Genomic DNA, 25,925 nt, shown 5'->3' with positions numbered 1-25,925 from the left:
ATTTTGAAGAAAAAACAGCAAAGAAAGACGTCATCAAACAAGATGGTATCTTGACAAAGGCACAGTGCTCCACAACTGCTTCATACTCTGTGCACAAGAAAGCCTCTCAGAGAGAGGAGAGGAGTGATGCCAAACGGGCTTGGATTTGAGCTGTGGACACTACCACTGCTATTATTCATACAACTAAGGCTCTACAACACCCCTCCGGAGAAAAAGTGCAACACAAAATCTGTGTAACAAAGGAAATCAAAAGTAGCAGTAAGGGCCCAGAGGAATACAAACAGTGCAATATGTACTGCAAATTCAGTAAAAGGAGTTTTTTTATTGGAGTATGAACTTTCAAGTTGAAGATATATTTCTTTTTTTTTTTTTTTTGAGACGGAGTCGCGCTCTGTCGCCCGGGCTGGAGTGCAGTGGCCGGATCTCAGCTCACTGCAAGCTCTGCCTCCCGGGTTTACGCCATTCTCCTGCCTCAGCCTCCAGAGTAGCTGGGACTACAGGCGTCCACCACCTCGCCCGGCTAGTTTTTTGTATTTTTTAGTAGAGACGGGGTTTCACCGTGTTAGCCAGGATGGTCTCGATCTCCTGACCTCGTGATCCGCCCGTCTCGGCCTCCCAAAGTGCTGGGATTACAGGCTTGAGCCACGGCACCCAGCCTGAAGATATATTTCGCAGGAACATTCACCCAAAGCTTGAGAGCTAGAGTGAAGAGAGACTTGCAGTGGATGAAACGCCTAATTTTTCACTAGGTGATAATTCCCTCTGGGAAGAAGTGCTTTATCTTTAATTATTCCACTTTTTGTTAAATGGTTCATGCTTTTAAACTGCGATTGTCTCAAACTTGCTTGCTATTGAATTGTGTAACATCAGAAAACGGTAGGCTGTCAAAAGATAATCCCAGTGTATAATTTAAGTTGCTTTTACAAGAAGCATGGTGCTGAGCTGCCTTACACAGTCTTTTTACAGTAACCATAAAAAACTGAGTTTATTTGACCAGGTATTATCCCTTCTCACACAAAGTCATATTAGAGGAGTTCTTTTTAAAAGAAGCTTTCAAACTAGTCCTTTGGGCATTTAAAAAATCATTACATAAAAGTACACTTCTTCAATACATAAGAACAAACATTTTTCCTTTACAAAAAAAACTCATTTTTAGGCCAAAATAAATTACAACTTGCTGAAAACCTTTTATGGCTCAGTGCTCATTCCAGATATATGAAGCTATATATATATATATATATATATATATTTATTTATTTTTATTTTTATTTTTGAGACAGTCTCGCTCTGTGGCCCAGGCTGGAGTGCAGTGGTGCAATCTCAGCTCACTGCAAATTCCACCTACTGGGTTCACGCCATTCTACTGCCTCAGCTTCCCAAGTAGCTGGGACTACAGGGCACGCCAGTATGCCCAGCTAATTTTTTGTATTTTTAGTAGAGACGGGGTTAAACTGTGTTAGTCAGGATGGTCTTGATTTCCTGACCTGGTGATCCACCTGCCTCAGCCTCCCAAAGTGCTGGGATTACAGGCGTGAGCCACTCCGCCCGGCCAAAGCTATATTTTTAGTACATCTTCAGAAATCAGAAATACTGAGAGTTTTTTTTTGTTTTTTGTTTTGAGACGGAGTTTCACTTTGTCCCCCAGGCTAGAGTGCAGTGGCGCAAACTCAGCTCACTGCAACCTCCGTCCCCTTGGTTTAAGCGATTCTCCTGCCTCAGCCTCCCGGGTAGCTGGGATTACAGGCACCCACCACCACACCTGACTAATTTTTGTATTTTTAGTAGATGGGGTTTCACCATGTTGGCCAGGCTGGTCTCAAACTCCTGACCTCAAGCAATCCGCCTGCCTCGGCCTCCCAATGTTCTGGGATTACAGGCATAAGCCACCGTGCCCAGCCAGAGAGAGAGTGGTTACTTCTAAAATGACATGATGATATAACCCTGGCTCAGGGAACAGATCAAGTTCTAAATCTCAGGAATAAAAAATTGATACTCATTATCCAATTCATATAGTCTTGTATTATATACATATTAGTATTAACAGTCTACGCAATGAAAAATAAAGACGTTTCATAAAACTATTTCAAAACTCGGAACATAAAAATGTAAAGAAACAAAACATTTAATGTACAATCTACTCCGTTTGGCAATGTGTACTGAGAGATAAAAAAAACTTATCTACAAACAGAATATAACAAAAGGAAAATGTGACTTAAGTAAGAAGTGATCTCAGGTCCATAGCTCTTCAGTTCTTCCAAATTTGTAGATCAGAGTGCTAGAAAGATAGGAGAACAAATCATGAGGAAAAAACAGATGGAACAAGCAACACAAAATTCATTTTCTCAATATGCTTTGACAGGTACTTCACTGATTCCTTTGTATCAATTTAAAAAATTAAATTAGGCCAGGCGCGGTGGCTCAAGCCTGTAATCCCAGCACTTTGGGAGGCCAAGACGGGCGGATCACGAGGTCAGGAGATCGAGACCATCCTGGCTAACACGGCGAAACCCCGTCTCTACTAAAAATACAAAAAATTAGCCGGGCGAGGTGGCGGGCGCCTGTGGTCCCAGCTACTCAGGAGGCTGAGGCGGGAGAATGGCGTGAACCCGGGAGGCGGAGGTTGCAGTGAGCTGAGATCCGGCCACTGCACTCCAGCCTGGGTGACAGAGCCAGACTCCGTATTAAAAAAAAAAAAAAAAAAAAAAAATTAAATTAGACATCATGGCAGTGTTGGTCTTAATTTGCTTATTTTGTAAAGCAGTCTGTTAACCACGACCGCTGAGCATAACTGTATTCTTTCTTAAAGCCTGGAAAGTTATTAACAGGCAACTTGTAAGGAAAAGAGACATTTCTCTATGACTCAGAAACAAAAAAATGAATCAATACATCAAAAAAAAAAAAAAAAAAAAAGAGAGAGAGAGACCATTCTCATAGTGACAGGCATTAGGGCTATTTTATGTCTCCAGGAGCCTACCATATCTAAATTACAGTAACTGAAGCACCCTACAACAGACCATGCTGCAATTCTTCATTCCTTCAACAAGTAATTATCGTGCACTGAAAACTGGCTATGTACCAAGCACCTAAGTGCTGGGATGAGACTTTAAGTCCAGACAAACTTGCTCTCTAATGGAGCTAAGGGTCTAATAAAGAGACAACCAAATAAATATAAAATTCCAACTATAAAAAAAATGCTATAAATGAGAGGTGCACAGTGTCCTAAGAGTGAAACATAAGGAGCAGACCTAGTTAGAGAGGTCAGGACAGGTTTTCTTGAGGAGTGGTGACTAAACTGAGATCCAAAAGAAGAGGGGGAATTATCTCAGCAAAGTGAGAGAGGGGATAAGGAGGTGGGAACAGAGAGATGGGACACTCCAGGGCCACGCATTGAGCTGTGGGCGTACTAAATGTTTTGGATTTGAAATGTCAGCAACCCAGGAAGGGATGTGAAGTAGGAATCTGGATATACGGTTTAGGCCTGGAAAGGGACATCTGTGACTCACTGGCATATAAGCAGTAACTGGAGTCCTAAGTATACATGAGTTCACCCAGAGACAGAAAAATAACAAGGAGTTTCTTAAGGCCAAGAACAGAGCTTTAAGAGACTTCAAAAGGTAGTAGGCAGGGAGTGGAGGATCAGCTTGCAAGGGAAACAGAGGAGTGACCAGAGACGTAAATAAAAGAGGTTGTACCCCAGAGCTTAGAACAGGTCCAGCATAGAGGAAGCACACAGGTTACCTGATACCTTGCCAGCCTCTGGGCAGAGCACATAGTTGACACGGCTGTCAACCATGTCCACCTGAGGGTACAAGGTTTCTGTTCATCCAATAGTCATTTAAGTGGATTCATCTACCACCACAAAGCATTGAATCTGACCTTAATCTATAAAGATTGCCTCAAATGTCTTCATAATAACTTATCATATCACCAGACAGCAGAAACTGCCAAACATCTTTCAAAACCAGAATGTCAAGGCCATAAGGAGAAATCCAGGTACAGCAGGGTGGTCTGAGAGTTGGGGGAGACCACCTGGCTAGAGTTTGCCACACAGCATACAGACAGCCACACAGAGGGAACGCAGGAGATCTGCAGGGGGTGATCCTTGAGTCTGTGGCTGAGTATTGATCAGTCTATACATAAGAGGAAACTACCCAAGCAAAGGAAAGAACCACTGGAAAGAACACGTCCCAGAGCTCCCACAAGGCTGGAAGAGAGTTCACATTCTCACAAGTTGAGTAGGGAAACCTTGGAATACACGAAGCATCAGACCGTGGAAACACTCAAAGTACCGGTATGACTGCCTTAGTAAGCGAACAAATCAGTCCTGGGCTATAGCTGCTCTGGTCCTGCCTATAACAAAGCTTAAAAGACATACAAGGACCAAACTGTTTCTGAGTCACCTAACTGCATCCCAAAACAAAGCTCAAAAACATTTAAAGGACTAACAAAGATCCAGTCCCAACAAATTGTAAGGGAAAGCACCAAGTAAGGGAAAATAGGTCCAAAATGAAGAGTAAACAGAAGCAGAAAAAAATCAATAGAAGCAGATGCAGAAATGACACAGACAATTGGACAAGGACCCTGAGATAGCTATAAATATACTCTGTGTGTTCAAGAAGGTGGAAGAGGACATGAGCATGTTAAGGAAAGACATCAGAAATATTTCTAAAGACCCAATCAAGCTTCCAGAGACAGAAAATACAACATCTGAGATGAAAAAAAAATCATTGGATGGCATAGATTAGACATTGCAGAAGTAGAGAGTAATTAATTTTTTTTTTTTTTTGAGATGAAGTCTCATTCTCGTTCTGTTGCTCAGCAATGGTGCGATCTTGGCTCACTGCAACCTCAGCCTCCTGGGTTTAAGTAATTCTCCGGCCTCAGCCTTCCGAGTAGCTGGGATTACAAGGATGCACCACCCTGCCCAGCTAATGTATTTTTTTTTTTTTTTTTGAGACAGAGTCTCCCTCTATCGCCCAGGCTGGAGTGCAGTGGCCAGATCTCGGCTCACTGCAAGCTCTGCCTCCCGGGTTTACGCCATTCTCCTGCCTCAGCCTCCAGAGTAGCTGGGACTACAGGCGTCCACCACCTCGCCCGGCTAGTTTTTTGTATTTTTTAGTAGAGACGGGGTTTCACCGTGTTAGCCAGGATGGTCTCGATCTCCTGACCCTGTGATCCGCCCGTCTCGGCCTCCCAAAGTGCTGGGATTATAGGCTTGAGCCACGGCACCCGGCTAATGTCTGTATTTTTAGTAGAGATGAGGTTTCACCATGTTGGCCAGGCTGGTCTCGAACTCCTGACCTCAAGTGATTCACCTGTCTTGGCCTCCCAAAGTGCTGGGATTACAGGCATGAGCCACCATGCCCAACAGAGATTAATTTTAAAATGTAACAATAGAAACTATCCAAACTGAAACACAAAGAGGAAAAAAAAAATCTGACCATTAGCGAGCTGTGTGACAACTTTAAGCAGTCTGTTATAACATGCAACTGAAATCCCAGAAGAAGGGTAGAGTGGATACAAAAAATGCTTGAAGAAATAATGGCTGAAAAGAATCTAGATTTGTTGATGAACTATAAACCCACAGATCCAAGAAACTCAATATACACCAAGCAAAAGGAATATGAAGAAAACTAGACCACAGTACATCACAATCAAATTACTTAAAACCAGTGACAAAGTTTTTCAAGGCTTAGAACTTACTTAATGATTTATGGGGGGGTGGGAACAGAGGCAGATAAAATTTTATAAATAAATACCTAAATATCCTATGTTGACATTAAAAGACATTCATTCTAGGCCTGGCATGGTGGTTCACACCTGTAATTCTACCACGTTGGGAGGCTGAGGCCGGCAGATCACTTGAGGTCAGAAGTTCGAGACCAGCCTGGTCAATATGGCAAAGCCCCATCTCTACTAAAAATACAAAAATTAGCTGGGTGTGGCAGTGCATGCCTGTAATCCCAGCTACTTGAGAGGCTGAGGCACGAGAATCACTTGAACTTGGGAGGCAGAGATTACGCTAAGCTGAGATTGCACCACTGCACACAAGCCTGGGCAACAGAGCGAGAATCCAGCTCCCCCGCCCCCAAAAAAAGACATTCATTCTAAAAATCATAGAATATGGACTTCATTTGGGGGATATTTTAGAAGATTGCTCCTAAAAAATACTTTTAATATTGGTTTATTTTTCCACTTAAGTTTTCTTAAAAAGGCACTCAGAAAACACAATTTCCCAACAGGTTTTGTATATAACATGCATACCATGTATTAATTATTATTACTATTATTTTTGATACAGCTCTGTCACCCAGGCTGAAATGCAATGGCACTATCTTGACTCACTCCAACCCTCGCCTCCTGAGTTCAAGTGATTCTCCTGCCTCAGCCTTCCAAGTAGCTGGGATTACAGGTATGCACCACCATGCCCAGCTAATTTTTGTATTTTTATTAGAGATGGGGTTTCACCATGTTGGCCAGGCTGGTCTTGAACCCCTGACCTCAGGTGATCCACCTGCCTCAGCCTCCCAAAGTGCTGGGATTACAGGCATGAGCCACCATGCCTGGCCACTATGTATTAATTCTGGTTTTTCCTTTTTTCTTAATAAAGGTACTTTACCTGTTGTTGTCGTTAATTTTTTTTTTTTTTTTTTCCAAAAAGCTAGTTAAGAGAAACAATGGGTCTGAGATGTTTTTTAACAAAACACAGGCTATGGAAGCAGCAGTCTGGATTCAAATCCCAGCTTCTCATTTACTGGCTAGGCATCCTAAAGCAAGCTCTAAACTTTATTTCCTCGTCTATAAAATGGGAATAACGCTGGGTGCAGTGGCCCTCACCTATAATCCTAGCACTTTGGGAGGCCAAGGCAGGCAAATCGTCTGAGCTCAGGAGTTCGAGGCCACCCTGGGCAATACGGTGAAACCCCGTCTCTACTAAAATTCAAAAAATTAGCTGGGTGTGGTGGCGTGCACCTGTAGTCCCAGCTACACAGGAGGCTGAGGCATGGGAATCATTCGCTTGAGCCCCGAGGCAGAGGTTGCAGTGAGCCGAGATGGTTCCACTGTACTCCAGCTTGGGCTACAGGGTGAGACTCCATCTCAAAAATAAATAAATAAATAAAAATAAAAATAAATAAAATTGGAATAACACCTGACATATATTTAAAATAATTAAATGGGAATTTATTTATTCATTTATTTATTTTATTTTATTTTTGAGACAGGGTCTCACTCTAGTGCCCAGGCTGGAGTACAGTGGTGTAATCTTGCCTCACTGCAGCCTCAACCTCCTGGGCTCAAGCAGTTCTCCCACCTCAGCCTCTTGAGTAGCTGGCACTGTACACCACCACAACCAGATAATTTTCATATTTTTTTGTAGAGACAGGGTTTTGCCATGTTGCCCAGGCTGGTCTTAAACTCCTAGGCTCAAGCAATCCACCCGCCTCAGCCTCCGAAAGTGCTGGGATTACAGGCATGAGCCACTGCACTTGGTCTAAATGGGAATTTAAAAGGTAAAATATATAAAGGATCCAGCTAAAGTCTTGATACACAGTAAGACCCCTATTTAAAAGGCCTGTCTGCTCTTATGTAACAGTGGAATTCTCACCCTTTAAAATAAGTTCTATCATTGTAACCAATCCATGGAATTTATATGTGTTCCATGTATATGCTGCCTTAATTAAGCTGACATTTCTGTAAATGTTACAGGTGTGGTTAAAAAATTAGGCAACTTACCTAAAAAATATAAGTGCATTTTGAAAAAACACAGCTAGACCCGGATAAACATCAGTATCTACATACATAAAGTAAAACAGATTAGGTGGTTATATAGGCAAATGTCACTAATAATACACATTTTGTATATTACAACATAATGCTATTATTCATTAACTCTAAGACATCTATAATGAAACTGAAAGAAGGAAATGCCAATTTAATTCCCCCAAAGCAAATGACTGCTCTTACTCTGGATAAAAGTCAATGAACTTAATCAAGTTTTCTTTTAGTCTAAAGTAATTGCTGGTTCTAGCTACATCAAAACTGCTGAGGAAGCAGTAACTTGTTCCTTTGCCTCCTATGGCCAACACTGAAACACAAAATCGTAAAAATATGCAAATTAAATTCTTGACTTTTAAACAGTCTGTTAATTTATTTTCTTTCAGGAATTCAGGAAGTTTTTTGTGTTTGTTTTTTAAAGAAATGGGGCCTCACTACATTGCCCAGACTGGAGTGCAGCAGCTACTGACAGGCACTATCATAGCAAACTACAGTCCAAACTCCTGGGCTCAAGTGATCCTCCTGCCTCAGCCTCCCATGTGGCTGGGACTACAGGCACACACCACAGTGCCTGGCTCTCAATCCAGGAGTTTTATTATGCAAACACGTCAGATATAAATAACACAGTTATATTTTATCATTATTCTCTTTCACTGAATCTATCCTGGAGGAAATGGTTACTATCTTTATAGGAAGAGAAAAGAAACAAAATGGAAACTACTTAAATTTTTGTAGATGATTAACTTTTGTAAAACTGTAAGTGTTGATTAAAAAATACTGGAGAGGATGCAGAAACTGGTTCAATTCTGAGCTCTTGATATCATAGCAAACAATACAACACCACGGTTAAGAGCTCCAAATTTGAGCCAGACCCAGGTTTGAATCCTATCTATACCAATGAGTAAATGTATGACCTTGGACAAATTATTTAACCTCAGTATATCTTCATTTCCTCACCTGTAAAACGGGCATTGTAGTAGCACCTACTCCAGAGTGTAAGAATTAGATGAGTGACTCTATATAGCGTTAGAACAACATCTAGCCTATAAAGTAATATATAAAAGTTGGCTATCATTATGAATAGTAATAGTTCAAGCAAATCTGCACAATAAAAGATTGGAAACATGCCCTAGAAATGCTCTCTGAAATAAAGTCATATTCACTTTACAAATAAAAAAGTATATTTAGGCCGGGCGTGGTGACTCAAGCTTGTAATCCTAGCACTTTGGGAGGCCAAGGTGGGTGGATCACTTGAGGTCAGGAGTTTGAGACTAGCCTGGCCAACATGGCGAAACCCTGTCTCTACTAAAAATATAAAATTAGCTGGGCATGGTGGTGGATGGCTGTAATCCCAGCTACTCGGGAGACTGAGACAGGGGAATCAGCTGAACCCAGAAGTCAGAGGTTGCAGTGGGCCAAGACTGTACCACTGCACTCTACCCTGGACGACAGGGCGAAACTCCATCTTAAAAAAAAAAAAAAAAAGTATATTTAAATTAGTAAAGCTCTTGAAATAGAGAGATGAAATTCACAACCAAGAAATTTATCAATATGTACTAGTTCTTTAAATATTAAGATACAGTTGACTGGGAGTGGTGGTTCATGCCTGTAATCCCAACACTTTGGGAGGCCAAGGCAGGTGGATCGTCTGAGGTCAGGACTTCAAGGATCAGCTTGGCCAACAGAGTGAAATCCCATCTCTACTAAAAATACAAAAAATTAGCTGGGAGTGGTGGCAGGTGGCTATAATTCCAGCTATTCGGGAAGCTGAGGCAGGAGAATCGCTTGAACCCAGGAGGCAGAGATTGCAGTGAGCCAAGACTAGGCCATTGCACTACAGCCTGGGCGACAAGAGTGAAACGTGTCTCCAAAAAGGAAAAAAAAAAAAAGATACACTCAACGAGAGTACAGCCTTTACAAACAATATTTCCCTACATACCTTAGAGAAATGGCAATTTATTTCTATTTTCACTATAGAAACTGTAAAGTTCATGGATCACTTCAAGTGCTAAAGTAAATAAGCAGGTGGCCATTAACCTGAGGCTATCTCCCTACTCTGAGCTCCTGTGTGACCCCACCCCCCGCAACCTAACTTATGTAAACAAATTGAAACCTAGGGTTATATTTTTGTAATAAACAGCTGAATTTTAGTCAATCACTAACAGCTAAGCTTTAGCCAATCCCAAGCAGCCAACTGATGAGACCATGCACAAATAAGACAAACATAGCTATAGACAATCTAAAAATTTCTTGTCTTTGCTTTGTGTTCAGCCTACAGCTGCTCATGCTGCTGGGGGAAGCTCTCTGAACCTCTTCTTCGTTCTGGGTCCTGCCCAAATCAAGCATCATTCTTTGCTCAAATTGTTAATTTATCTAAAGTTTTTCTTTAACTATGGAGACCTTTTAAGAAAATCAGTGACAGCAGCCCACCCTTCTTAGTCAGGGATAAAATGAGTTTAAAACACAATTTTGGCCGGGCGCGGTGGCTCATGCCTGTAATCCCAGCACTTTGGGAGGCCGGGATGGGTGGATCACGAGGTCAGGAGATCGAGACTATCCTGGCTAACACGGTGAAACCTTGTCTCTACTAAAAATACAAAAACTTAGCTGGGCATGGTGGCGGGCGCCTGTAGTCCCAGCCACTCAGGAGGTTGAGGCAAGAGAATGGTGTGAACCTGGGAAGTGGAGTTTGCAGTGAGCCAAGATCACGCCACTGCACTCCAGCCTGGGCGACAGAGCAAAACTCTGTCTCAAGAAAAAAAAACACACACACACACACACTTTCTGGCTGGGCGCAGTGGCTCATGCCTCTAATCCCAGCACCTTGGGAGGCTGAGGTGGGTGGATCACCTGAGGTCAGGAATTCGAGACTAGCCTGACCAATATGGTAAAACTCCATCTCTATTAAAAACACAAAAATTATCTGGGCGTGGTGGCATGCACCTGCAATCCCAGCTACCCAGGAGGCTGAGAAAGGAGAATTGCTTGAACCTGGAAGGCAGAGGTTGCAGTGAGCCAAGATCACGCCACCACACTCCAGCCTGGGCAACAGAGCAAGGCTCTGTCTTAAAAAACAGTTTCCTATAAGATTCCATGTGTTTATGAAATAGATATTTCTATAGAGACAAAAAGTACATTAGTGGCTGCCTAGGGCTCCAGGAAGGAGTAATGGGGAGTGACTGCTAATGGGTATGGTGGTGATAAAAATATTCTCAAATTGGATTGTGGTGATGGTAGCATAATTCTGTGAAAATACTAAAAACATTCAACTGCATATTTTAAATGGCTGAATTATAGGGTATGCAAATTACATCTCAATGAAGCTATTTTTAAAAAAGCATTTTCCTTCAGATATGCTTCATACCAGAACTATGTGCTCTAGTAGTATTTTTAATTAACTAAAAAACACATTTCAGACACAGCTGGTGACCAATGTTATTTAAGCCAACCACTGTCCTCTTGTAATGTGACTTATTTTATACCAAGTGAAAGACAAAGGAAAAACAAAGATATTCCAAAGATCTTATACTGATCAAACTATGAGACTTAAATGATACTATCAAAAGTATTCAAAAATCAGCTGTGAGTCAGGACAAGGAGACGTGACAGTTAAGCAAAGAAGGCTGACAAAGAGATTCCAGAGGCAGAGGAGTCAGAGGATGAATCAATTGTGTTCTCTGACTCCTGTCTTTGGAGCAAAGGAAGACAGCCAGTGAAACAGTCTTCCAACGCTTCCAGAGACACTTCTGAAGCTGGGTTCTGTTTTTCAACACTACTGTGAATGAAAAGCTATGGCACCTGGCACATCCAGAAAACTCAGCATGGTGTAATAAGAGTTCATCCCACTCCATCAACTGTTTCTGTATGAAGGGTACACACATATGTCTTCAGTCTTGCCCTTAAAAAACTCCCCCTGTACTCGTGACTTAAAAATAACAGGATTGGCTGGGTGTGGTGGCTCACACCTGTAATCCCAGCAGTTTGGGAGGCCACGATGGGTGGATCACTTGAGGTCAGGAGTTTGAGACCAGCCTGGCCAACATGGTGAAACTCTGTCTCTACTAAAAAAAATACAAAAATTAGCTGGGCATAGTGGCATGCACCTCTAATCCCAGCTACTTGGGAGGCTGAGACAGGCGAATTACTTGAACCTGGGAAGTGGAGGTTGCAGTGAGCCAAGATCACACCACTGCACTCCACCCTGGGCGACAGAGTGAGACTCTGTCTCCAAAAAAAAGTACAGGATTAGGTTGGACAGAGAAGTTGTTTATGAAAAGAAAGATTACTGATAATCCATAGATTATTAGATAAGGGGTCTATGCCCCTTATCTGAAATCCCTGGGGCAAGATATATTTTGGGATTCAGAATTCTTCAGATTTAAGAACAGTAAGGCAAAGCACATATACTACATAGCACTGCCAGCTGGGTATGGACAAGCATCCTATAATCTAATACATCTATTTTCATTCCTACAACAAAACATTTGAATACTTACACTAAATGGGATAAAGAAAATAGTGAGCCCTATGTCAGTTTAGGTCAGGTTTTGCTGCCAAACTAGTTATAAATAACTTGATTTTCAGCATTTTGTGGATTTTAGAATTATATATAAGGGACTGTACACCTGTACTGGTTTCTCACTTTTTCTACTGCAACTCCCAGTAAATGGGCCTCTAGCATAAAATCCTGGCTGTCCTAAGGTAAGGAAGGAAAGCAGAAAGTCTGGAGATGGCTGAGAGGTACCACCTTTGTCAGTGGGTTGGATTTCCTAACCAGAGCTATCCTACTGCACTAAGTGTTCCCACTGACAAGTTTTATTAAACAATTCATGTATCTTCACAAAGAGTAATATCTTCAATCTAACTGAGTAATGATACTAAATTGTACTCAAGGTAGAGTAAGCCAAATATAAAAGACATATCTGAATCTCTCCTATAAAATACAGGAAGAATACATACTTACTTTGGGTAACATATGCACCAAAAAGAATCCACATGGAAGCAATAAGTGACCCAAACATCAACATGAAACCAATGAAAAGCCAAACTCGAGCACCTGTGTGGAGAAGAGGTTTATGATTTTGTTCATTTTTACAGCTCTATAACATCTTAGGAATACATAACACTAGAAGCCCTGTTAGCCTTATATGTATTATGCATATCAAAGATATTCATATATTTATATAAATCTGCTCTAAGTTAAATGAATGATGATTAAAAAAAAAAAAAAAAAAAACTAAAAGAAGTTAAACCATACATGGAAAAGGAAAAAAAGTAAGTTACCTTTTTACTGACTAGAGAAATGAATGCCCTAACTAAAAAATTATGCTGCTGTATATATTATCAAAATAATTGCTCTATTAAAAGTAGCATATGCATTCTGGATAGCCATCATCACAAAGGAATGAGAGACGTCAAATGAAGAAGGACTAATATGTCCCTTTTTAATCAAGGTAAGCTTCTATAATCACACCATTACTCAATATGGTACAAATAATGGCCACTCTTTAGAGTATATTCAGGCTTTTTTATTGCTGAGGCAGCCAATCTGTACCACATATTCATGAAAACTTCAAAATCAGAAGCATCTCTTCAACCCTGTATTGAACAAAATTCTAGATGTCAATAATGTAATCATCTGGACACCCAAGTAGATTCAACACATTTTTAGGAAAGCAGGTTAACACTTGCACCAGACCCTGTTCACAGGTATACTGACAGCCCCATCACCTCTGCAAAGGGAACAAAGCTCCACTGAAGTAAAAATAAAACCCTAGCCAACTTCCATAACAGAAAACTAAATTTGCCTCAGTTGCAAATATTTTGTTACCAGTGAATAGATTCATTTTAGACACCAGATAAGGAAGAAACACTGATCAAAGTTCATGATGGTTAGAACAGCTGATATTTGAGAGAAATAGATCTCTATATTATCTAAATTTTATTACAATACTAAGCAGATCTCCAGAAACAAAAACAGTAATGTTTAATTCTTTGGAGAAATACAATCTCTAAATTATATTCAATCATAGCTTTTATCTAATGTGAATAAAAGGAAATATTAAAAATCCTTAAAGGCCGGGCACAGTAGCTCATACCTGTAATCCTAGAAATTTGGGAGGCCAAGGTGGGCGGATTGCCTGAGCTCAGGAGTTCGAGACCAGCCTTGGCAACATGGTAAAACCCAATCTCTACTAAAAGAACCAAAAATCAATTGGGCGTGGTGGCAGGTGCCTGTAGTCCCAGCCATTCAAGAAGCTGAGGCAAGAGAATTGCTTGAACCTCAGAGGCAGAGGTTGCAGTGAGCCGAGATCATGCCACTGCACTCTGGCCTGCATAACAAAGCAAAAGTCTGTTTCCCCCGCCCCAAAAAAACAAACAAAAAAAATCCTTACAATTATTTTCCATCATGTCCTTTATTTATAGCTATATACACTAAACTTTCTAACAGAATTAAACAAGAAAAAAGTTTCTCTTGAAAAATAAGTATGTCTGAGGGCATACTTAACAAAAAGAGAAAAAAAAGAAAAAGAAGCGTGCTTTTGTTTAGCAAAAAAATAAAACTATAATATTTTCTCATTTGCTCTGGCTACAAGGAAGCTCTGAGCTAAGGTTAATGAACAATTAAAAGCATCCATCTTGTCCCAGGTTCTAAGTACAACGATCATTTTTCTACCTAGTTCCTGTTCCTTTTTATGGTTTTATTATTTACCTGTTTCATTTGTAGTATATTTATTGTTTTGATACTTTCCTATTAATTCCTCTGGGAACTAAAGAGAGATAGTTTACAAATAAACCACTTAAGGAGTACAAAAGTTAAAGAATAGCAACGCTTGGGCATGACTGTAAGACAGTTTGTCCTTAATTTCTGAAGCACTAGACAGAAATTGCACTATATGCAGAATATATAAACTGCACTGTTAATTTTAACAGAATAGGGAATATCATAGAATAATCACTTAGTGAGGGTAAAAACGATGGGCCTGGGAACCAGACAGACTAAAGACAAATACAGGTTCCACTTTTAAGCTAAAAAACTTTGGGTAAGTTACAATGAAACTTCCTATAAAAAACAGGTAATAGTGGCCAGGCACAGTGGCTTACATGGGTAATCCCAACTACTCGGGAGGCTGAGCGGGGAGGACTGCTTGAGCCCAGGAGTTCCAGGCTTTTCTGCGCTATGATTACACCACTGCACTCTAGCCTGGGTGACAGAGCAAGACCCTGTCTCAAAAAAAGAAAATAGTAACATAATTCACAGCAATGTCCGTGGAATATTCTTTAAAGAAAAATGATGGAGTACATTATTGTATGCTCTACATACAACATCTTCACTTACTAATATATATTATTTTTTCTTTACCTTCCCTCATTCCTGACATTACTGCTGAGGCTGACATACAGGATATGCTAAAAAGTGAGCGCAATTGCATGCACATACACACACACACTTTAAACTTAGGCTTATCTGTCATTTGTCATTATATCCTCTCGTTAATTCTCCATGGATTCCAGTAGAAGTGAGGTTATAAAATCTATATCAGCATTAAAGCATCAGGTAGAAGGCTGGGCATGGTGGCTCATGCCTGTAATCCCAGCACTTTGGGAGGTCAAGGCGGGTGGATCACCTGAGGTCAGGAGTTCGAAACCAGCCTGGCCAACATGGTGAAACCCAGTTTCTACTAAAAATACAAAAATTAGCCAGGCGTGGAGGCGGGCACCTGTAATCCCAGCTACTCAGGAGGCTGAGGCAGAAGAATTGCTGGAGCCTGGGAGGCGGATGATGCAGTAAGCTGAGATTATACCACTGCACTCCAGCCTGGGTGACAGAGTAAGACTCCATCTCAAAAAAAATACATACAAAATTTAAAAAATAAGGTATCAAGTAGAAAAGAAAGCTAAGCTCTTCACAGCTGCTTTATTTGGTTTAAAAGGCTATAATACTTACTATATCTTCCCATTTATATGAAAGAACAGAAAAGGCAAAGCTACTGTCATAGAAAGTAGATCAGTGGTGGCCAGGACGTGAGGGGAAGGGGATTAACTATAAAAAAGGGGTATGAGGGAACTTTTTGGGGTAATGGAAATGTTCTATATCATGATTGCAGTGGTAGTTACACAACTGTAACTATACACATTTGTTCAAACTCATCAAACTGTACACTTTAAATTGGTGGATTCTGGTCAGGCATGGTGGCTCATGCCTGTAATCCCAGCACTTTGGGAGGCTGTTAACTTGAGGACAGCTGGATAGCTTGAGGCCAGGAGATCAAGACCAGCCTGAACCACATGGTAAAACCCTGTCTCTACAAAAAATAAATAAATTAGCTGGGCGTACGGCATGTCCCTATAATCACGACTACTTGAGAAACTGAGGTGGGAGGATCACTTGAGTCCCAGGCTGTGGAGGCTGCAGTGAGCCAAGATTGTGCCACTGCACTCCAGCCTGGGGGAACAGAGAGACTCTATCTCAAAAAAATTTCATAAAATAATAAATAGTGAATTGTATTAAATTATATTCAGTTAAGCTGACAAAAAGAAAAAATATACACGTGGTACCAAACCAGACAAAGTGACCAAATAGTTCTAGACGGGAAACAAGCACAGCATGGTGGCTAAAAGCATGGGCTCTGGAGTGTTCAATCACTGTCAGTGTTCAATCCTGGCTCCACCACTTACTTGCTCTGTGACTTTGGACACATTATTTAAGCCCACTGTACCTTAGTTTCTTCATATTATAATGTAAATTTTTTTGTTTGTTTGTTTTTGGGACAGAGTTTCGCTCTTGTTACCCAGGCTGGAGTGCAATGAGGTGATCTTGGCTCACCACAACCTCCGCCTCCCAGGTTCAAGTGATTCTCTTGCCTTAGTCTCCCAAGTAGCTGGGACTACAGAAGTGTGTCACCATGCCTGGCTAATTTTGTATTTTTTTTTTAGTAGAGACGGGGTTTCTCCATGTTGGCAAAGCTGGTCTTAAACTCCTGACCTTAGGTGATCCACTCGTCTCAGCCTCCTAAAATGCTGGAATTACAGGTGTGAGTTACCACGCCCGGCCGTAAATTTTTAAAAAACACAATTGGGCCAGGCTCAGTGGCTCACTCCTGTAATCCTAGCACTTTGGGAGGCCAAGGTGGGCAGATCACCTGAGGTCAGAAGTTCGAGACCAGCCTGATCAACATGTAGAAACCCCATCTCTTCTAAAATTACAAAACTAGGCAGGCATGGTGGCGCATGCCTGTAATCCCAGTTACTCAGGAGGCTGAGGCAGGAGAATCGCTTGAACCCAGGAGGTGGAGGTTGCGGTGAGCCAAAAACGCACCACTGTACTCCAGCCTGGGCAAGAAAAGAAAAAAGGATGATAATTCAAATGAATTCAAACTACAAAAACTAATTTATGTGTAGACAAATAGCATCTTTGTTCTGAACAATTTTGTTGCAGTCTGTGGGTGGCTACTCAGGTGATCAGAAGTGAATGTAAAGACACTGTAGTCCTAGGTCCGATCCCCTAAAGTGTTCATTATTTTCCTGTTAATAATCATAGTCAGCCATCTTGTAAGTAGCATTATTGGTCAACAACTGGGATAAGAATAAATCCATCATTAGCACTGGAGTCCAAGATCCATCTGAATAGCAACATTTTTTATCTATATCATGGGCAGTGTAACATGACAAAAACGATAACTTCTAGCAATAACTTACTTAAGGATTTGAATAACACTAAAACTTGCTTTTAAAGCAAATAAAAAATATTCCATATAATCATCACCAGTCCTGAATAAAGACTCACAAGAGGGCCGGGCGCGGTGGCTCAAGCCTGTAATCCCAGCACTTTGGGAGGCCGAGACGGGCGGATCACGAGGTCAGGAGATCGAGACCCTCCTGGCTAACACGGTGAAACCCCGTCTCTACTAAAAATACAAAAAATTAGCCGGGCGAGGTGGTGGGCGCCTGTGATCCCAGCCACTCGGGAGGCTGAGGCAGGAGAATGACGTGAACCCAGGAGGCAGAGGTTGCGGTGAGCTGAGATCCGGCCACTGCACTCTAGCCTGGGCGACAGAGCGCGACTCCGTCTCAAAAAAAAAAAAAAAAAAAAGGACTCACAAGAGAGGCTTTTTTTCTGGTGACAAATTTCTATTTTGTTAACACACGTTAACAGCTCAAAGTATCTTTACCTGTTCTTCCTAAACAGCCGCTTTCATAGCTATCACCTCTCACCTGAGCATTGGAGACAGCATTTATCCTAGAACAGTACAAAATCATCAAATGAATTTCAGTATTTGCTGTTAAAATACTCAAATATTTATATATCACTTAGACAGAAAACAGATTATTTCATAACTAAAATCAATATACGAATAGTTTAACATCTTTTAACCTAATAAAAATGCTAGTGGATAGAAATGCTACATTAGTCTTATTTTCATAAAGTACACCCAGAAAACACACTTATTTTAAGAGATTTCTATCACTTGTCTGCAGAGATTATACAAGAGGGGCCAGTTTTCTGGTTTCTTTGTCTATTTCACATTTATACATGAATGACTCACTGCTATCCCATTTCAAGGTTCTCATTATTATCAAGAGTTAAACAGTTTCTCCTTGTGTTAAAAGTCAAGTGATTTTCTATGATCCATTCCTTAAGCTCAGAGAAAATGTAGTTTATGTAATATGCCCACTTTATTCAGCTTCCCCTTTCATTTTTGTTAGAGCAAGGTACATTAATTAGTAGCAGGAATTTCCTTTTTTTAGCAGCCACAATGGATATAAGTAGTTCCATTTTCCATAATATAACCTTTTTAAACTCCTGGCCAGGTGTGGTGGCTTACACCTGTAATTCCAGCACTTTGAGAGGCCAAGGGAGGTGAATCACAAGGTCAGGAGTTCAAGACCAGCCTGGCCAACACGGTGAAAGCCCCATCTCTACTAAAAATACAAAATATTAGCTGGGCGTAGTGACAGGCACCTGTAATCCCAGCTACTTGGGAGGCTGGGGCAGGAGAAGCACTTGAACCCGGGAGGCAGAGGTTGCAGTGAACCGAGATTGCGCCACTGCGGTCCAGCCCAAACAACAGAGTAAGACTCTGTCTCAAAAAAAAAAAAAAAAAAAAAAAAAAACCTCCTGACAGTATAAGGAAATGATGTAATCTTAATGTTTAATGTTTTTTAATTGTTAAAAGACATCCATAAAAAGCTTCCAAGTTTTATGAATGAGATAACATAAACTTAAAAATAATTTAAAATAAAAGCTACAAACAAATCTCTTTGAGGCCAATCTTGCCTTTTCCTCAAACACTGGCAAACACAGTCAAGTAGCACATTAAAAAAAATAGTAATAATACTGCAAGGTAAAAGTTGAGTGTACTACAACACCTATGGACGATTTACTACTAACAAATACAGAAATGTAATGTGTTTCATTAAATCTCAGAGGCCATGAGTTTTAAGATACACCATTAAATTTTAATAGTGACAAGAAATAAAAATGTTATCAATTATAATTCTAATTATACTAAACATACTAATTATATACTGACTGCAAGATGCATCCTGATATTCAGAGGTATTAAAATGCGAAAAAGTAGATCTTGGAACTGACAAAATATGTAACTGACCAGATTAAAAAATATGAGGAAAAAAAAAAAACCACAAGATAATCGTTATAGGTGCTAAAAAGATATATGCCCAAATCCAACACTCATTCTTGGTTAAAAAAAAAATCGTAATAAAATGGGAATTATATATGCATCATGTTAGAAAATAATCTATCAAATAAATTAAAAAGTTATTCAAGAAAGCATTGCACATTAACAGGAAAGTATTTTTAGAAAAATCATATAGAATACAGAATTATCATCATACTTACATGAAGAAAGCCAATGTGGAAAATACACCACATGTGTGAAAGGCATGGTTCAACTGTTCTGGCTTAGGATACACCACAGCTGCATCAATCATTATCCACCAGCCTGTAAAAAACTTAAAACACAGCCCAAGTCACTGAAACACTGAAACTCTTGCTAGCACAATACCTGTTTTTTAACATTCCTTTTGTCCTACAGATCATATAAATGGGCCGGGTGCAAAGGCTCACGCCTGTAATCCTAGCACTTTGGGAGGCCGACCAAGGCAGGTGGATCACTTGAGGTCAGGAGTTCGAGACCAGCCTGGCCATCATGGTGAAACCTCACCTCTACTAAAAATACAAGGATGGGCGTCGTGGCTCACATCTGTAATCCCAGCACTTTGGGAGGCCAACATGGGCAAATTACCTGAGGTCAGGAATTTGAGACCAGTCTGGTCAACATGGTGAAACCTCATCTCTACTAAAAGTACAAAAATTAACTGGGCATGGTGGCAGGCACACATAATCCTTTCTACTCAGGAGGCTGAGGCAGGAGAATCGCTTGAACCCAGGAGGTGGAGGCTGCAATGAGCTTAGATCACGCCACTGCACTCCAGCCTGGATGACAGAATGAAACTCTGTCTCGAAAAAATTCAAATACAAATACAAAAATTAGCTGGGCATGATGGCATGTGCTTCTAATCCTAGCTACTTCGGAGGCTGGGGCACAAGAATCACTTGAACCTGGGAAGTCGGAGGCAGAGGCTGCAGTGAGCTGACTGCTTCACAATTATCGTTCATTCTTGCTCTGCTTTATTTCATTCTATTGGACTTAAGTGTAGAACTGTACATTCAAAGAGATGAATTTTTTAAATGTAAACAAATAAAGAAATTTGCTTCCAAAAAATGCAGTGGGAGCCAGAAATGGTAGTGTAGAACACCTGTAGTCCCAGCTACTTGGGAGACTGGGGCAGGAATATTGCTTGAGACCATGAATCTGAAGCCGTAGCACACTACAATCACACCTGTGAATAGCCACTGTACTCCAGCGGCTGTACAACATAGCAAGACCTCGTCTCTTAAAAAAAAAAAACAAAAAACAAAAGTGCGGCCAGGGAGTGGTTGATGGAATTATACAGCAAGACAGGTCCTGATTTTGGGGTGGTGTTTTTTTTAAGCTGGATGATAGATACATGGGATAAAGGAGGAGACAGAACCTTTATAACATTCTCTCTACTTTTGTTTTATGCTTGTCATTTTCAATAGTAAAAAGTTAAAAAAAAATGATGGAAAGAAAATTAAACAATAGTTTCCTTCACAAGTTGTCTTCCTCTGATATTCCCCTGGTGTTGCAGCTGGGGAAACAGAGATGGTATTTCTTCCCTAGAGCTGCTGTAGGGCTTCGGTTCTAATGGAGCCTAAGGTTGTCACTATTATCTGCAGAGTACTGTCACTGTTGTCTGACCTTCAATAAGTCACAATAATAATTTTGTATTACATCAAATCCTGAGCCTTTAAGGATCTTAAAGTACTTATATACATTGTATCACTAAGTTAAAAATGCTATTGCCTATCATAATTATATTATCACTGGAACTGAAGAAAAGATATTAAGTACACGTTTACAAAGTCAAAAGGAATCCAGGGCCTACCATACTCTGCTTGGCAATAGTATCTAGAACTCTGATAATTATCTATACAAAACAGCAGTGAAATAAATAGTTCTGGAAAGCCATTCTCAGTTCAAAGGAATCGGCGTTGATTTCCAGGGCAAAAGGTAAGGGATAAATGTCACCAACCTGTCTTTCTCACTTACCAATATACCTGCGACAACAGACGCCACAGCATTTCTTCTCTCGCTCCAGTCAATACACTCACATTCTGGCCAACGAAAATTATCTAGGAAGCCTGCCATTTTTACTTCTTAAGCATAAATGTTTCATTAAATGCTGTATCCTACAAACAGAAAGACAAACACTAATCAACCCAAGACAATGTTTTCTAAAAGTAAAATATCTTACTCCTTTACTTTACTTTAGGTCCTATTCTACTATAGTTAAGAAAAATTCAATACTTCAACAAGTACCTAATTGAGATGTATATAGGACTATGCTAGGACACAAGGGGGAGATTGCTATTTGATAAATGAGCACTATGGTTTTAAAACATGTCTAAGAGCTAGGTGACGTGGCTCAAGCCTGTTATTTCAGCACTTTGGGAGGCCGAAGTGGGCAGATCACTTGAGGCCAGGAGTTTGAGACCAGCCTGGCCAATATTATGAAACCCTGTCTCTACTAAATATACGAAAAATTAACTGGGCCTGGTGGCACATGCCTGTAATCACAGCTACTTGGGAGGCTGAGGCACAAGAATTGCTTGAACCTGGAAGGAGAGATTGCCGTGCAAGATCATGCCACTGCACTCCAGCCTGGGCAACAGAGCAAGACTCTGTCACAAAAATAAATAAATAAATGAAATAAATTAAACATGTCCAAAATATTTGACACTTCTTCCACTGAGAGGTAGATTTATGTCCTACCTTTGAATTTGGGTCAACAATAAAGACTAGTTGACCAGTAGAGTAGAGGAAGTGACGCTAAGTAACTTCTGCCATGCAACTTCCAAGATTAGGTCACAGAAGGCAAGGGACCATCTGCCTGGTTCTCTGGAACACTAATGCTCGGGCTACCATGCTGTAAGGAGACCATTTATAGGTGTTCTGACCCACAGTTCCAGTTGAGGTCCCAGCTAAAAGCTAGTACTAACTGCCAGACATGTGAGTAAAGACACATCTCTACTAAAAATACAGAATTAGCCGTGAGTGGTGGCACATGCCTGTAATCCCAGTTACTTGGGAGGCTGAGGCAGGAGAATCACTTGGACCCAGGAGGCGGAGGTTGCAGTGAGCTGAGATCTCGCCACTGCACTCCACCCTGAGCGATAGAGCAAGACTCTGTCTCCAAAAAAAGAAAAGAAATTAGAAGACTAGTATAAAAGATTCACATATAAATAACACAGGTATTTCAGAAAATACACAGGAAACAGAAGAGAAAAAAGAATCAACAAAATATTTTAAGAAAACTTCCCCAGAATAAAAGTTCTTGTACTTCCAGATTTAAAGTACCCATTGAATACTTAAGTAATGGAGTAAACCCACACTTCATTTTAAATTTCAAAACACTGAGGTCAAAGTGTAGATTCTATAAGTTTGAAGATACGAAAAAAACCAGGTCGCATACAAAGGCTTTTGGAATTCGTGTGTGTGTGTGTGTGTGTGTGTGTGTGTGTCTGAGAGAGAGAGAGAGAGAGAGAGAGAGATAGAGTCTCGCTCTGTCACCCAGGCTACAGTGCAGTGGCATGATCACAGCTTACTGCAGTCTCTACCTGCTGGGCTCAAGTGATCCTCCCACTGCAGCCCCCGGAACAGCTGGGACTACAAGCACACACTACCACACCCAGCTAATTTTTTATAGAGATGGGATTTTGCCATACTGCCCAGGCTAGTTTTGAACTTCTGGACTTAAGCAATCCACCCACTGCTGCTTCCCAAAGTGCTGGGATTACAGGAGTGAGCCACCATGCCCGGCCCTCAGCTTGGAATTCTTAACAGTAAAACCACAAGCAAGATGACAATGGGGCAGTAAGTTCAAAACTCTGTAGGACAATTATTTCCAACTAAAAGATTTTTACCAGTCAAAATATCAATCAAGTATGAGGATAGCATCAAAACATATTCAGAAGCATTTTGAGAGGCCAACGCAGGCGGATCACTTGAAGCCAGGAGTTCAAGACCAGCCTGGCCAACAAGGCGAAACTCCGTCTCTATTTAAACAACAACAACAAAATATTCAGACACGTGAGGTCTCCAAAAAATGTAACTATTCTTGTAAAGAAGCTACTGGAGTTTGAGCTTCAACAGGGAGAGTGAATTAATAAAAGAGAATATGGGATACAGGAAAGATCCTGCACAGAAGAGCTAAAGAGAATCCAGCTGTGCCCCAGAAGCAGCAGATAATCAGGCCAGACTGCAGCAGTGTAACTCAGGAGATAACGTCCTGGCTGCTATAGCAGTTTTTTGTGGGGGATTTTGTGCCTTAATAAAAAACAATCTTTTAAAAAATCCACTGGAATATAGCAGCTTTTGAAGCTGAGGACTGAATGCTCCAAGAACTTGGCCCAGAGCCTATTTGTACTCACTGGGGCTTGGCTTGATCCTGAGCATATGCTGATGCAGTTCCTGCTCTCCTGCAAGGCATGCAGCCTTCGTCAGCAGAGGACACTCACTTCCCCCACAGAGAGGTTCTGCTTTCACCTACCCTGTTAACTACAGGTAGGCCATGGTGAGCTAAGAAGCAGAAAATGCAGAGGAGCCCACTCCTTCTGACCTTATTTTTGTTGTCCTTCCATTACGTGGTCCACTAGAACCTTCCAGATACCCTGACTGAGGTGACCCCCCTTTCCTAGGACTCATAACACAGCACATAAACTTCCTCAGAAAGGCCCCCTGTAAACAGGCAAGGGATCTGAAGTCATTCTGTTCAGCTCATCTTTTCCTGAAAACCTTCATCTAAGTGACTGTCCTTTCCTTAGTCAAGTTTGACCTTATAATTATAAAATGAGGCCAGGCATGGTGGCTCATGTCTGTTATCCCAACACTTTGGGAGGCCGAGGCAGGTGGATCACGAGGTCAGGAGTTCGAGACCAGACTGGCCAACATAGTGAAACACCATCTCTACTAAAAATACAAAAATTAGCCAGCTACTCAGGAGTCTGAGGAAGGATAATCGCTTGAATCTGGGAGGCGGAGGCTGCAGTGAGCCAAGATCACACCACTGTGCTCTAGCCCAGGTGACAGAGCAAGACTCAGTCTCCAAAAAAATAAATAAATAAATTGATATTAAAAATAAATAAATAAGGGGCGGAGCAAGATGGCCGAATAGGAACAGCTCCAGTCTCCAACTCCCAGCGCCAGAGACACAGAAGACCGGTGATTTCTGCATTTTCAACCGAGGTACTGGGGTCATCTCACTAGGGAGTGCCGGACAATCGGTGCTGGTCAGCTGCTGCAGCCCGACCAGCAAGAGCTGAAGCAGGGCGAGGCATCACCTCACCTGGGAAGCACAAGGGGGAAGGGAATCCCTTTTCCTAGCCAGGGGAACTGAGACACACAACACCTGGAAAATCGGGTAACTCCCACCCCAATACTGCGCTGTAAGGAAACGGGCACACCAGGAGAATATACCCCACACCTGGCCGGGAGGGTCCCACGCCCACAGAGCCTCCCTCCTTGCTAACACAGCAGTCTGCGGCGATCTAACCGCAAGGCAGCAGCGAGGCTGGGGGAGGGGCGCCCGCCATTGCTGAGGCTTAAGTAGGTAAACAAAGGCGCAGGGAAGCTCGAACTGGGTGGAGCTCACAGCAGCTCAAGGAAACCTGCCTGTCTCTGTAGACTCTGCCTCTGGGGACAGGGCACAGCTAAAAAATAACAGGGGAAGCAGCAGAGGCCCGTGCAGACGCGAACGACTCTGTCTGACAGCTTTGAAGAGAGCAGTGGATCTCCCAACTCGGAGGTTGAGATCTGAGAAGGGACAGACTGCCTGCTGAAGTGGGTTCCTGACCCCTGAGTAGCCTAACTGGGACACATCCCCCACTAGGGGCAGTCTGACACCCCACACCTCACAGGGTGAAGTACACCCCTGAGAGGAAGCTTCCAAAGTAAGAATCAGACAGGTACACTCGCTGTTCAGCAATATTCTATCTTCTGCAACCTCTGCTGCTGATACCCAGGCAAACAGGGTCTGGAGTGGACCTCAAGCAATCTCCAACAGACCTACAGCTGAAGGTCCTGACTATTAGAAGGAAAACTATCAAACAGGAAGAACACCTATACCAAAACCCCATCAGTACGTCACCATCATCAAAGACCAGGGGCAGATAAAACCACGAAGATGGGGAAGAAGCAGGGCAGAAAAGCTGGAAATTCAAAAAATAAGAGCGCATCTCCCCCTGCAAAGGAGCGCAGCTCATCGCCAGCAACGGATCAAAGCTGGTCAGAGAATGACTTTGACAAAATGAGAGAAGAAGGCTTGAGTCCATCAAACTTCTCAGAGCTAAAGGAGGAATTACGTACCCAGTGCAAAGAAACTAAAAATCTTGAAAAAAGAGTGGAAGAATTGACAGCTAGACTAATTAATGCAGAGAAGGTCATAAACGAACTGACAGAGATGAAAACCACGACACGAGAAATACGTGACAAATGCACAAGCTTCAGTAACCGACTCGATCAACTGGAAGAAAGAGTATCAGC

The 25,925-nt window shown here is 41.6% G+C and overlaps 1 protein-coding gene across 1 annotated transcript in view; it reads right to left on the bottom strand.

The window, feature by feature from the left end:
* Positions 1-1,614: 1,614 nt before the first annotated feature.
* TMEM50B (transmembrane protein 50B) overlaps positions 1,615-25,925 on the bottom strand; it is a 36,903-nt gene continuing 12,592 nt past the window's right edge. Inside the window, exons 2-7 of the mRNA XM_023190719.2 lie at positions 21,435-21,574; positions 19,640-19,752; positions 17,949-18,016; positions 12,740-12,832; positions 7,735-7,792; positions 1,615-2,275 (exon numbers count right to left, since the gene is read on the bottom strand). Of these exons, the coding sequence (XP_023046487.1) occupies positions 2,230-2,275; positions 7,735-7,792; positions 12,740-12,832; positions 17,949-18,016; positions 19,640-19,752; positions 21,435-21,533 (477 nt within the window). The 5' untranslated portion in view covers positions 21,534-21,574 and the 3' untranslated portion in view covers positions 1,615-2,229. The remainder of the gene's footprint in view (positions 2,276-7,734; positions 7,793-12,739; positions 12,833-17,948; positions 18,017-19,639; positions 19,753-21,434; positions 21,575-25,925) is intronic.

The sequence above is a fragment of the Piliocolobus tephrosceles genome, chromosome 19, assembly GCF_002776525.5.
Source record: "Piliocolobus tephrosceles isolate RC106 chromosome 19, ASM277652v3, whole genome shotgun sequence".
Lineage (NCBI taxonomy): Eukaryota > Metazoa > Chordata > Mammalia > Primates > Cercopithecidae > Piliocolobus > Piliocolobus tephrosceles.
This window is presented reverse-complemented; position numbering and strand designations above follow the sequence as displayed.